The sequence below is a fragment of the Muscardinus avellanarius genome, assembly GCF_963383645.1.
Source record: "Muscardinus avellanarius genome assembly, chromosome: 15".
NCBI lineage: Eukaryota > Metazoa > Chordata > Mammalia > Rodentia > Gliridae > Muscardinus > Muscardinus avellanarius.
In genome coordinates this window covers 39,341,356-39,354,408 of record NC_137801.1, presented here as the reverse complement: position 1 = coordinate 39,354,408, position 13,053 = coordinate 39,341,356, and the positions used below count along the sequence as shown (strand labels likewise).

The 13,053-nt window shown below is 37.7% G+C and overlaps 1 protein-coding gene and 1 pseudogene across 2 annotated transcripts in view; one reads left to right on the top strand and one right to left on the bottom strand.

Annotated features, from left to right (window-relative positions):
* The window catches only part of SRBD1 (S1 RNA binding domain 1), a gene marked incomplete at both ends in the record, with an annotated part of 233,384 nt that overhangs the window by 55,886 nt on the left and 164,445 nt on the right, over positions 1 to 13,053 (top strand). The window contains 3 exons of the mRNA XM_080711612.1: positions 3,703 to 3,810; positions 8,042 to 8,199; positions 11,655 to 11,745. Coding sequence (XP_080567738.1) covers positions 3,703 to 3,810; positions 8,042 to 8,199; positions 11,655 to 11,745 — 357 coding nt within the window. The remainder of the gene's footprint in view (positions 1 to 3,702; positions 3,811 to 8,041; positions 8,200 to 11,654; positions 11,746 to 13,053) is intronic.
* On the bottom strand, positions 1,973 to 3,282 carry LOC308274380 (large ribosomal subunit protein eL32-like; annotated as a pseudogene). Its single transcript has 2 exons — positions 3,273 to 3,282; positions 1,973 to 2,462 (listed from the first exon to the last, which is right to left on the bottom strand). The product of its transcript is annotated as a large ribosomal subunit protein eL32-like (transcript).

Here is a 13,053-nt window from a genome sequence, read left to right as displayed (position 1 = left end):
GTGATAGAGTCATACATGCATACAGTACTTGTTGAACCTTTCCTGGGCTCCCATCCCACTCTTTCTCCTTTCTCATATACCATACCGAGATTGGCATTGATAATTTTGTATATGTACATTATATTAATTTAAGTGTTTTCTTCATCAAGTCTCTCTCTCCCCACCCACCTTTCTTTCCTAGGCCTCCTCCATCAAACTACTGGAATTTCTCCTCCTTTGTCTGGAGTTCTTTTGTATCTCAGCTTCTCCCTAGCTTCCACATAGGAGGGAAGCAATATGACTTTTCATTTTTTTTTGTAACTGGCTAATCTAACTTAGCATAATATTCTCTGACATAATTTTGTTCTTTATGGCTCAGTAGAATTTCATGTGTGTATATCCCATAATTTCATAATCCATTCATCTGTTCAATATCATTATCAATGAGAGATGCAAACCAAAACTATACTGGGATTTCACCTACCCCCAATTAAAATGGCAATCATCAAAAATACAAACAATAAGAAATGTGACTAGGATGTAGGGAAATAACTCTTATTGTCTACCTTGTTGATGGGATTACAAATTAGCCACTTTGGAGATGAGTGTGGAGGTTCTTCAGAAGATTGGGAATGGGACCGTTATATGGCCCAGCTATACCCCTACCTGGGCATCTTTCCAAAGGAGTTGAAACCAGAATATTATAGTAAGTAATACATGCTTATGTTCTTTCATGCCTCTGAACTTTTATAGATGCCGTGATTTCTTGCCAGAATGATTGTATTCCTTTTATCTTACTTGGCAAGATGCAATTCATTTCTAAAACCTATCTCAGGTTTTTTGCCCCCCCCCCCCCCCCGGGAATTCTTGACATTGGATTCCCCTAATTAATAACAGCAATAGCAGCAGTAAATGCTTAAACAGAATGTGCCAAATAACAAGTCACTTACATACAGTAACCTACAATAACTCAATGAAGCAGATACTCTTGTTCCTCTAATTTTACAGATGAGAAAACAGTAGCACAAACATGTTTAAGTAAATCTCCCAGAAAGTGGTGGAGCAGAATATAAACATAGGCAATCTGGCTCAGGTCTTGCTTTTAACCAGTAAGTTATACTGCTGTTGCCCCTGCTTTTGAGTTTTCTATATTCTTATCTCTTACAGATTTTTTTTGTGTGTGGGTCTGGGGATGGAACCTGGGGGCATTTGAACCTCCGAGCTACACCCCTGCCCTAGTTTTTATTCTTTAATTTGAAACAGGGTATCACTAAGTTGCAGAGGGTCTCACGAAGTAGATGAGGCTGTCTGCGAACCGCGATCCTCCAGTCTCAGCCTCCTGAATGCTGGGATTACAAGCATGCACCACCACGCCTGGTTCTAGATTTTTATTTTTTACATTTATCATGCTATACATTTGTTAAAATATTTGTCTCATTGAAAACAGCACTTACATGTCTAATTATTATTTTACTTCTCCCTACATGTCATGCCCTCAGGTAAAGGGAGACAATAGGGAATGGTCGAGATTTTGGTGGAGAGAAAGATGTATATCCTGGCTAAAATCACTTTCATTCAAATTAAAAACAAAACTATTTGTTGCTCAAGTAGCGCCCTTTTGTGGGAGGGATTTAATCATTTGCTCTTATGTGAACTTTGGCATTTAACATCATAAATGCTTAAGTGTTTATCCATTGAAATTTAGTTCATTTCCTTTACTTAGAATTGTAAGAGAGATGAGACTATCATTATGTTACCTTTAAACGTAATGTTACAGATTATGTTAAAATGCACTAATGGTTTATCAGCACCGTTCTTATTTTGTTAATGCTTTCTGTTCAAGAGCCATGTAAGGGCAAGGGCAGAAACACTGTACACTGTAGATGGATGAAAACACAGAAAGGGTAGGGCTGAATTTGTCCTTTTTTATTATAACTGAAAAAGTTTTTTGTAGCTTTATTTAAGCACATGTGTGAAAGCACGCTTGTGGCGTCTACTCGTTTTCCTCGCTGCGCAGCCTGGCGTTGGGGTTGTTGACTCTGATGACCAGCTGGGCTGCTCTTTCCACGATGGCTTTGCGGTTCTTGGAGGAGACATGGGAATTCTTGGCACAGTAAGATTTGTTGCACATCAGGAGCACTCCCAGCTCCTGGACACTGTGGACCAGGAACTTCTGGAGGCAGCATGCGCTTGGTTTCTTGTTGCTCTCGTACTCGATGTTGGGCATCAAGATCTGGCCCTTGAATCGTCTCCGCACCAGTTGTCAATACCTCTGGGCTTCCGCCAGTTCCGCTTAATTTTGACATATCGGTCTGACTGGTGCCGGATGAACTTCTTGGTCCTTGTTTTGACAATCTTAGGCTTCACAAGAGGTCTGAGGGCGGCCAGTGTGCCGAGTGAGAGACGGCTACCACCTCCATAGGCAGTGCCGAGGAAGAGAAGCTGAATTTGTCTTTTTTTGCTTGCGTTTTTCTCTCCTTTGTCTAGTGTCCATTAGCAGTTGGTTCTGTGATATTTAAATTCCACAGTATGGATTCAAATTCTGCCTGTAGAGCACTGTGGTTTGAACAGTTGTTAAGTTTTGATTAAGAACAGCCAGAAGGAAAGTTAAAACCATTTCTCAGGTGGGTGCAGTGGCACATGCCTGTAATCCCTGTTCTTGGAAGGCTGAGACAGGAGGATTGCAGGTTTGAGGACAGCCTCAGCAAGTAGTGAGACTCTCACTAACTTAGTGAGACCTTGTTTCTAAATAAGAAATAAAATTGAGCTGGGGATGTAACTTGAAGGTAGAATGCCTCTGGATTCAATCTCTAGTACCATTTAACCTCAATTTTTTTTTTTTTTTTTTTTTTTTGCAGTACTGGGGATGGAACCCACAGGCATTCTACCTCTGAGCTATACCCTCAGCCCTATTTTCTTTTCTTCATTTTGAAACAGGGTCTCACTGAGTTGCAAAGAACTTCACTAAGTAGCTGAGGCTGTCTTCGACCTGCAATCCTCCTGTCTCAGCCTCCTGAATGCTGGGATTACAAGCGTGCACCACCACGCCCAGTTACCTAGTACCATTAAAAAAAAAAAAATTCTCCTTTAATTCACAAGAAGTGAAATTTAAAAAAAGCATCAGTGCTTATCTTAGCATGTACTGCGATAGCAAAATAACATAGACTAGGTGACCTAAAGAATAGAAATTCATTTATTCATTATTCTAGAAGCTGGGCATGCCAAAATAAGGAGCTGACTCACTTCTTGGGAGGGCCCTCTTCCTGGCTGTCAGACAGCCACCTTTTCTCTACTGTGGTGCATGGTGGAGTACTTATCTCCCGAAGGCCCCTCTCTAGGTGCCCTCAGAACAGAGGTTATGGCTTCACTGTTTGGATTTGGAGAGTCCACAGTCGTGTTCTTAGTCCTTAGTAATGTGTCTGGTGACTTTCTTATATCTTGAGACTTTGGCTATTACAGTCAATGCTTTGGAAATTCTTCCCAGAAAACGAGACTTTTCCCCTTATGTTATATGCCTGGCCATAGTAACCAAGTGTTTAAAAATAAAACTCCAGATGTCATAGAAACAAATTCCAGATACCACAGTCTCTCTTTACAGTTTATGTTACTTTGGCTTCCATAAAGGCTTTACCCCCTTTCCTAGTCCACACTCTCCTTCTTTTAAGTGTCTTTCTCTGTTATTATTGTCACTTCAATATTAATATGACCTTTTCTTTTTTGCAGATGGAGACCACGTGGCTTTGCAAGGCCAGAGTTAATGAAGATCTTACATAGTTCACTGGATGACTCCTTTAAACGCCTTATTTACCCTCTCCTCTGTAGAGAGTTCAGGTTTGCCTTTTGTCTTCTGTATACTATGTATTATGTATGGTACTAATCTCATTCAAACATGTAGTAAATATTTGTTGGTGGATTAATGAAGCCAACTTTTTCATAATCACAAAGTCTTAAGTATAAGCCTTGATTCCAGTCTGTAAGATCCATTCATGTATATATCCTAAAAAGTCTTAATTGTGATATACTTTTCAGTCTTGACCACTTAGTATATATCCTTCCAACTCTATAATACTAGTCTTTGATTACCAAGCCAAATGGTTTTAGTGATTTGAGATCTGGCTTGGAAGAAACAAACTGAGAAGTTAATGGAGGAGTACTTAGAGGCATTTTTTAGAGGTAAGAGCCGAAGAAAATATTAAGAGGACATGATGAATTTACTACTATGATGAGGAAAAACTAAGGTGTATATATACTCTTTTATGTATATATGGGAATTGTTTGGATGAAAAATTATTGGAAGTGATGAGCAAATATTGATTATTAAAATAACCAAGTAAATGGACAAACAGAAGTTGTAAGAGTAATAAAGATGAAAACTGTGAAAGACATGGGGTGCAGAATTGTTTAAGGGAGAAAATGGAAAGAAATAATGTAGGGAGGCAAAACCTCTCATTTTCCGTTCTCTTTAATTTTTATGTTAGTTGTCGGTCTTTGGAAACTGGCCATTCCCTCATATGATTCTTGTGTGCTATAGATTTGCTTAATTCTCAATTTTAAAGTAAGTTTTTCAAGGGCTACCTGGGAACTGTAGATTTCTAACCATTTCTGATGAATTGGCTAGAATTTCTAGCAGAATGAATAATGTTTGTTCCTCTTTCACTGGACTTGACCTGCATTCAGTTCATTTTAATTAAAAATATATAACATAAGCCGGTCATGGTGGTGCACACTTATAATCCCAGCACTTGGGAGACTGAGACAGGAGGATTGTAGTTTGCAGCCAGACTTAGCTACTTAGTGAGACCCTGTTTTTAAATAAAGAATAAAAGAATAAGGCTGGGAGTGTAGTGTGGAGGTAGTTGTCCCTGGGTTTCATCCCCAGTACTGGGGGGAGGGGGAGAATTAATTCATAATAGGAAAGCAAGAGCACTTTCCTTGTATCTATGTTTAAAACAATACAACTTATTTTAGTTCCTAAGTTAGTTTGCAGACATTGTTGAGAAATGTCTCTTGATAGAAATACTTACCTGAACAACATTTGAAGAGGGATCCCAGTTAGTTTTATTTTTTTTCCTTTCCTATGGATTAAACCCAGGGTCATTCTACCTCTGAGCCACACTCCTAGCCCTATTTATTTTGAAACAGGACCTTAGTAAGTTGCTGAGGCTGGCTTTGAACCCACAATCTTTCTGTCTCAGCCTCCCAAATTCTATGATTACAAGTGTGCATGCCTGGCTTTTTTATCTTTTTTAGAAAAATATTTCGCCGGGTGTGGTGGTGCATACTTGTAATCCCTGTGCTTGGGAGGCAGAGACAGGAGATTCGCACAGGTTCAGAGCCAGCCGCTCTGGCTTAAGAGACCCTGTTTCCAATAAAAAATAAAATAGGTCTGGGAGTGTAGCCCGGAGGTAGAAGGGCTTCCAGGAACCCCAGAACCACCAACCCCCCAAAAAAACAAACAAACAAACAAACACACACACACACACACAAAACTTTATTTCTTTAGTTAAGAAGAAATTTGACCTAACTGTAGGAAAAGTGAAAGAATCAATAAGGCTTGAAGGACAGAAACCATGTAATTTTGCAACTTAGAGATAGCCATTTTTAACCAAAGTTTTCTCTATTCATGTGTGTTATTTTGTAGTCATTTTACTGAGTTGGCTCTATCTATACAGAGCCTCCTTCTGCATTTCTTATTCCTATGACATTCATGAGTGATGAACATTCATCCACGTCATGTCTTACATGTATGGCTCTCATCAGTCACACCTTGTCAGTTACCCAGTGTTGTCTCTTTTACCATTTTTTTACTATGTCTTGAGTTGTTCCTCTTCTTCATTTCCATGGTTACTGTCATAGTTAAGGACACCATCATGTCATGTCTTTTCCATGACATACATATAGAGTCTACACTACCATTTTGAAATTCCCATCTGAATATTACATGCTCATCTACTTAAAATCCTCTAGTCGTCTTCATCTCTAAGATAAAATCCAAGCTTTTTAGAACATATATGACCCAGTGTAATCTGTTATTTTTTATTCTACAGCTCTTTTGCCTTTGGTATTTTACTTTACTTTAGCATATGAAGTTACTTCATTTTTCTGTAATGAACCATCAGCCTCTAGATGCTGATTCTCTGTCTGAGATATTGTCTGTCTTTCCTCTGTCTACTTTTGTTTGCTTAACTCTATTATTTTCCTTCTTGATTTACCTGAGAAAACATCTCTTATAGAACATTTTCCTAGTCTAATCATCTCTTCACTGGTTTCCTCTTAGTATTGTTTTAAACCTGTTTTTTATTTTTCTGTTTTTTTCCATGGGATCTTAAGCAGGGCATCTTTTCTTTTCAGCTTTATATCTCTTGTATCAGCCATTATACTTTGTGAATGACTGTCAACAAATGCACAACTAATAAAGTTGAAAGCAAAGATTTAGAAATATCTGTAATGAGATTTATTTTTTATTTTTTGGATAAATGCAAAGAGGAGGACACTGAAATATTAGAGAAGATCAGAGAAAGTTTTTAGAAACTGAATTAAGCAAGAAACACAAACATTAGTTAGCTTTATGTTTCTGCCTCAATACTGATATGGAATGTGCTTTTTTGTGTGGATTGTACTGGGGCTTGAACCCAAGGTTGTTCTATCTCTGGGTTACACTTCCAGTCCTATTTTATTATTTTGAAATATAGATTCGCTAAGTTGCAGAAGACCTCATGTTCCCAAGGCTGGCCACAAACCTGTGATCCTCCTGTCTTAGCCTCCCAAGTACTGGGATTACAATCATGTGGCCTCATACTTGGCTTGGAATGTGCTTTGAGTTACATTTGTATGCTCAGTTTTCTTGGCCAGCAACATATTTTTAATGTAGTCTAATAGAGAAGAGACAACTCTTATGAATTCTTAAATTTCAGAATATAACATTGAGAGCTTTTGTTAAGTGGATGAATGGTATAGAACTTGGCTTCCAAATATCCTTAAGCCCATAAAAGACAAGTATTTTTTTTATCCTAGGAAGTCTTAAAAGTATACTTTTAATAACTTCTTTCTTTCTTTCTTTCTTTCTTTCTTTCTTTTTTCTTTTCTTTTTTTTTTTTTTTTTGGCTGTTTTGGGGATGGAATTCAAGGGTATTCTACCTCCGAGCTACACCCCAGCCCTATTTTTTATTCTTTTTATTTATTATTTATTTTATTTATTTTATTTTTTATTTTTGGTGGTACTAGGGGTGGAACCCAGAGGCTTTCTACCTCCGGGCTATACTCCCAGACCTTTTTTTATATTTTATTTGGAAACGGGGTCTCTCTAAGTTGTTGAAAGCCTCACTAAGTAGCTAAGGCTGGCTTCGAACCTGTACGATCCTCCTGTCTCAGTCTCCCAAGCGTGGGGATTACAAGCGTGTGCCACCACGCCCGGCTTATTCTTTTTATTTTGAAACAGGGTCTCACTGAGTTGCAAAGAACCTCACTAAGTAGCTGAGGCTGTCCACGAACCTCAATCCTCCTGTCTCAGCCTTCCAAATGCTGGGATTACAAGTGTGCGCCACCTAGACTGGCTATTAGTATTTGTGGTCATGCCATGTGACTATGAGGGGGAAAATGTGAAGAATGTAATAGAGGAGATGACATTCAGATATTTATAGGTGAAGATGTAAAATTAAATATATTATTGAAAGTATTTTTTATTTAAATTTGCTTATATTTGTAATAATTTGAAAAGTTTTAACTTGACATCCCACAATGCATCCAGTTCTTTATATGCTTTCTCTCGCTCTGTCACACACACACACACACACACACACATACACACACACACACACACACCTCTATATATGAATTTTGTGTATAGTGAAGAGTATATACTCATAAGATCTGTGTCAGAATTGTTTGTGATATTATGTATTGCTGTGAATAGCAAAAACAGATTCAATGTAATATTGTATGTGATATTTTTCAAGTTATTTTTTTTATAGTGAATGCTCCTGTGAAAAAGCATTGTCTTTTCTGAAGAGAGAATTTAGATGAATGGAAAGCAAAGTGTTTCTTTCTTTTTCTATTTCTATAGAGCTAAACTGACATCAGATGCTGAGAAGGAATCAGTAATGATGTTTGGACGGAACCTTCGTCAGCTCCTTTTAACGAGCCCTGTTCCAGGGCGCACCTTGATGGGAGTAGATCCTGGTTACAAACATGGTTGCAAATTAGCTATAATTTCTCCTACCAGTAAGTTCTCTTTTAGCTTTTCATATAAAAGTTGTTTGGTTGGTCATAAGTTTCCCTTCAGAGATTTCTTGAAGATTTGGAAATAATGTGAATTTGTGAAGCTTAGAAAATAGTTTTCTCACAGGAATATGGGAACCAGACAACTTCATATTTTAAAAACTTCCTATTTTCCTTATTTGTTGATCAAAACCCTCAACTTATCAACATCATTTATCTCTTTCCCTATGTCTCAGTACAGATATTGAGGATTAACTAGACTCAGACTTTAACCCCATAGTTCTGCATCAACTTCTCTTTATTGCAGTGCATTTATTATGTATGCTGCATTTTAATCTCTAAAAAAGGACATTTTTATTTCTTCAATAGCTCGTAGTTTCTCATATTCATGCATATATTTACCTTTGTTTTTCTGAAAAGTCTCTCTTCGGCCTTTATTTATTTATTTATTTTTGTTTTGGTGGTACTGGGGTTCCTGGAAACTCTTCTGTTTCCGGGCTACACTCCCAGACCTATTTTTATATTATTATTTGGAAACAGGGTCTCTTAAGCCAGCGAGGCTGGCTTCGAATCTGCGCAATCCTCCTGTCTCTGCCTCCCAAGCCTGGGGATTACAAGCGTGCGCCACCACACCCATCTTCTGCCTTCATTTTTGTAGAATATTTTTGATGGGTATAGAATTCAAAATTGTTTTTTAAAATGTTTTTTATTGGTACATTGTAGTCGTACATCTTAATGGAGTACAAGATGGTAGAGGCATACAGGTGCACATCACCCAATTAGCCCTTACCCAGTTGCTACCCCATTTTCTCTCCCCTCCCTTCTTCTCATGTTTGGCTTGGTGATTGACTTGGATATGTTTGTGAATGTGCATCATGTACATTAGGGAAGTTCCCTCTTTTTCCCACCCATCCCCCTCAGTTAGGTGGCCTTATTTGTTCATGTATAGGTTCTCCTTCTTCACCTAGAGTTCATCCTATGAGTTCATCTTATGACCTATTTTCTCTCTAGCTTCCGCATATTAGGGAGAGTCTCTGATTTTTTATTTTTTGTGACTGACTAATCTTACTTAGCATAATATTCTCCAGTTTCATCCATTTCCCTGTAAATGATGTAATTTTTTCTTCTTTATGGCTGAGTAAAATTCCATTGTGTACATATTCTGTAATCTTATAATCCAGTCATCTGTTGATAGACAGTTTTGCTGGTTCTGTAGTTTGGCAATGGTGAATTGTACAGCTTGGAACATAGAGACGCATGCATTAGTTTGGTAGTTTTGCTTCCATTCTTTTGGATAGATACCCAGAAATGGTATTGCTCTTGCTTTAGAATGTCATTCTAGCTGGGTGTAGTGGTGCATGCTTGTAATCCTAGCATTTGAGAGGCTCAGACAGGAGGATCTGGGTTCACGGCCAGCTTCAGCTAGTGAGGCCCTTTGTAACTCAGTGAGAACCTGTTTCAGAAATAAAGAATAAAAACTAGGGCTGGGGGTGTAGCTCAGAGGTAGAATGCCGTGGATTCCATCCCCAGTACTGGGGGAAAAAAAAAAAAAAAAGCAAGATGTCATTCTATTTTTATTTTATTTTTTCTTTTACACTTTCTATTGAGAAATTAGCCAAAAATTTCATTAGTGTCTCCTTTGAAAGAAATATACCTTTCTCCCTCTGGCTACTAAGAAATTCTCACTGGTTTTCAGTTTTGTTATGATGTGCTTAAGTGTGCATGCATGCGTATATGTGTGTTTGTATGAATGAATTCCAGTTGGAGTTTTTAGAGCTCTTTTTGGAACTCCTTTTACATGTAAATTACACCTTTCAGTTTCTAACTGTTACTAGAAACTGATTTCTAGGGAGTACTTCTGACATTTGGGGAATTCATCTGTTCTCAGGCCATTGCATGTTCCATCAAATCTCTGCCTCTTTCTTTCCATGCAGAGGCCTAGGGTAAATAGAGATCTCAGCTGTCAGTGCATTGTTCCTGTGTGCTCTGTTTTCAGGTTTGGTGAGATATTTTATTACCTTTGTTATAGATACAGTCACAAGGTTTTGGTTTTGTTATCCTTATTTTTATGCTAATCATTTTTACAGTAAATGGGAAGTATATTTTATTGATGTTTATCCTTCAACTATTGAGATATCATACCATGACAAATTTTATTATTTAGGATTTTAAAAATGTCAACTATACTTACTTTTATTAGGTAAATTCATTGTGGTCCTGATTCTTTCTTCTGGAGATATTGATAGATCACTTCTCAGTTTTGTATTGCCTATAGGATAATTCTTTTTTACAATTTAGGGGGTTGGGATTGAGCTCAGCCACAGAGCACTACCCGTGTACAAGGCTTGAGTTCAATCCTTGACCCTTAAAAAAAAAAAGTGAAGTAAAATTTTAACCACATGTACACATGTGTATATTCTAAGTGTGTGTTGGTAAGATTTTACCCATTTCATCATTTAATCGAAATCATTGTATAGATAAATCTCTGTTTCTTTCTCCCTTTTTTTGTGGTACTGGGGATTTAACCCAGGGGCATTCTACTCCTGAGCTACACCCCAGCTCTATTTTTTATTCTTTATTTTGAAACAGGGTCTGATTGAATTGCAACAGGCCTCACTAAGTACCTGAGGCTGCCTGCGAACTGCGATCTTCAGGTCTCAGCCTCCCAAATGCTGGGATTACAAATGTGCACCACCATATCTGGCTTCTGTTTCTTTTTAATCTGTGCTGTAGCTCTAGTTATGTCTTCTATTATTTTTCTTAATTGAGTTTTATTCTTATGAGTAATTTTTTCTTTAAAGTTTGTTGTCCCTTTTTCTTTCGTTTTTTCTATGTTATTAATTTCTGGTTTTAATATTATCATTTCTTAGTTTCTACTTTCTTTGGAATTATTCTGTTCTTTTCCTAACTTAATAAGTAGTTTAATTAACTCATTTATTTGTATTGTTTATGTGATTACCCTGTTTTCATGATTTTAATAAAAATGATATTTTGCTAAAAATAAAATATTTTCTTTTAATGCAATATAGAAAAGTTCAATTCTTAAATATATAGTGCAAAGAATTACACAAGTTAAGTTTATATATATATACCTGAAAGGAATAGAAGCATAATAGTGTCATATATAGTGAGTATTCAGTAAATGTTAGCTTTTACTAATATTAGGTGTTTTTATTATTATTTACTTTATTAATGTTAAGTGTTCCTGAAAACCATTTCTCTTTTACATAGGGTATATTATCCAGTCAATAATGATCTTGTATAACAAAATAGAATCCTTGTGACTTTGAAAGTAACAATACTTTCGAGTCCTTAAGGGAGACTCTGAAGTAGTGAATATGAATGATTCAGTCTGCATTTAAAAAGACACGCTGGTTCCCCTTTCTGTTAAAATTTGCCTAATCAAAATGTTGGTGTGTTGTATTTTGCAGTTTACAAAATGGGCTTTTTTTTTTTAGGTCAGATACTTCATACTGATGTGGTTTATTTGCATTGTGGACAAGGCTTCCGGGAGGCAGAGAAAATAAAGAGACTTTTGCTGAATTTCAAGTATGAAAATAAGTAATCTTTTGAATACTTCAGTGGTTTGCCAGTCAGAGATACCTTTTAGTTCTTAATTCAGAGGGAGGGTAAGAGAAGTGCCATAGAGAGAAGGAAGCATGTAAAACCAACAGTGCTGGGGCAGGTTGCTGGAGAACTGTGTGTGGAGACTTCTCAGAGTGCTGCTTTCTCCTCTGGTGCCTTCAATCAGGTAGCCATACAGGCCAGTGTGAGCATTCATTTCTTCTGTTTGTCCAGCCACTCTTCCCCCCCCCCCCCTTTGGTACTGGGGATAGAACCCAGGAACCCAGGGACATTCTACCTCTGAGATCTACCCCCAACCCTATTTTTTATTCTTCTTTCTTTCTTTTTTTTTTTGCAGGTCTGGGGATGGAACCCAGAGGTATTTGACCTCCAAGCTACACCCCCTGCCCTATTTTTTATTCTTTAATTTGAAACAGGGTCTCACTAAATTGCGAAGGGCCTCACTAAGTAGCTGAAGCTGTCTGTGAACCGCGATCCTCTGGTCTCAGCCTCCTGAATGCTGGGATTACAAGTGTGCGCCACCAGGCCCGGCTTTTATTCTTTATTTATAAACAGGGTCTCACTAAATTGCGGAGGGCCTCACTAAGTAGCTGAGGCTGTCTGTGAACCGCCATCCTCCTATCTCAGCCTCCCGAATGCTGGGATTATAAGCATGCACCACCATGCCCGGCTGTCAGCCATTCTTCTTTCCCTTTTTTCCTTTCCTACTTTCTTTCTCTTATCTCCCCTTTCTTTCCCTCTCTCCTCCCCTTCTCTGAGGAATGGATGATATATTCATTATAAGCTTTAGAAATTGACAACATAATATATATTCCAGTTGTAATATTTTATTACAGCTTACAGTACTCCAGTGTTTACTTACTGGTGTCTAGTTTTGGTTCTTTGTAGGTCAGAAGGAAGCTGACTGTTCTTGAGATCTGTTTTTTTTTGCCTCTCATATCAAATGCAGAGGCAGTATCATTTTTTTTTTATATGAGAGTTTGAATTCAGGAGCATTCTACCTCTAAGCTATATCCCATTTAATTAATTAATTTATTTTTTGATACAGGGTCTTGCTAAGTTGCTGAGGGTCTATCTCAATTCCTGGGGCTGGTCTCGAACCTGCAACCCTTTTATCTCAGCCTCCTAAGTACTGGGATTATAGGTGTGCATCATCATGCACCACTCAGGGACAGTATCTTTTATTCGGCATAAGTCTGTATGTAACAAGGTTCCTTGGCTGTATGAGAAAATAAGAGTGGTGTATGTATAAGAGTATTTGTGCATTCTTTA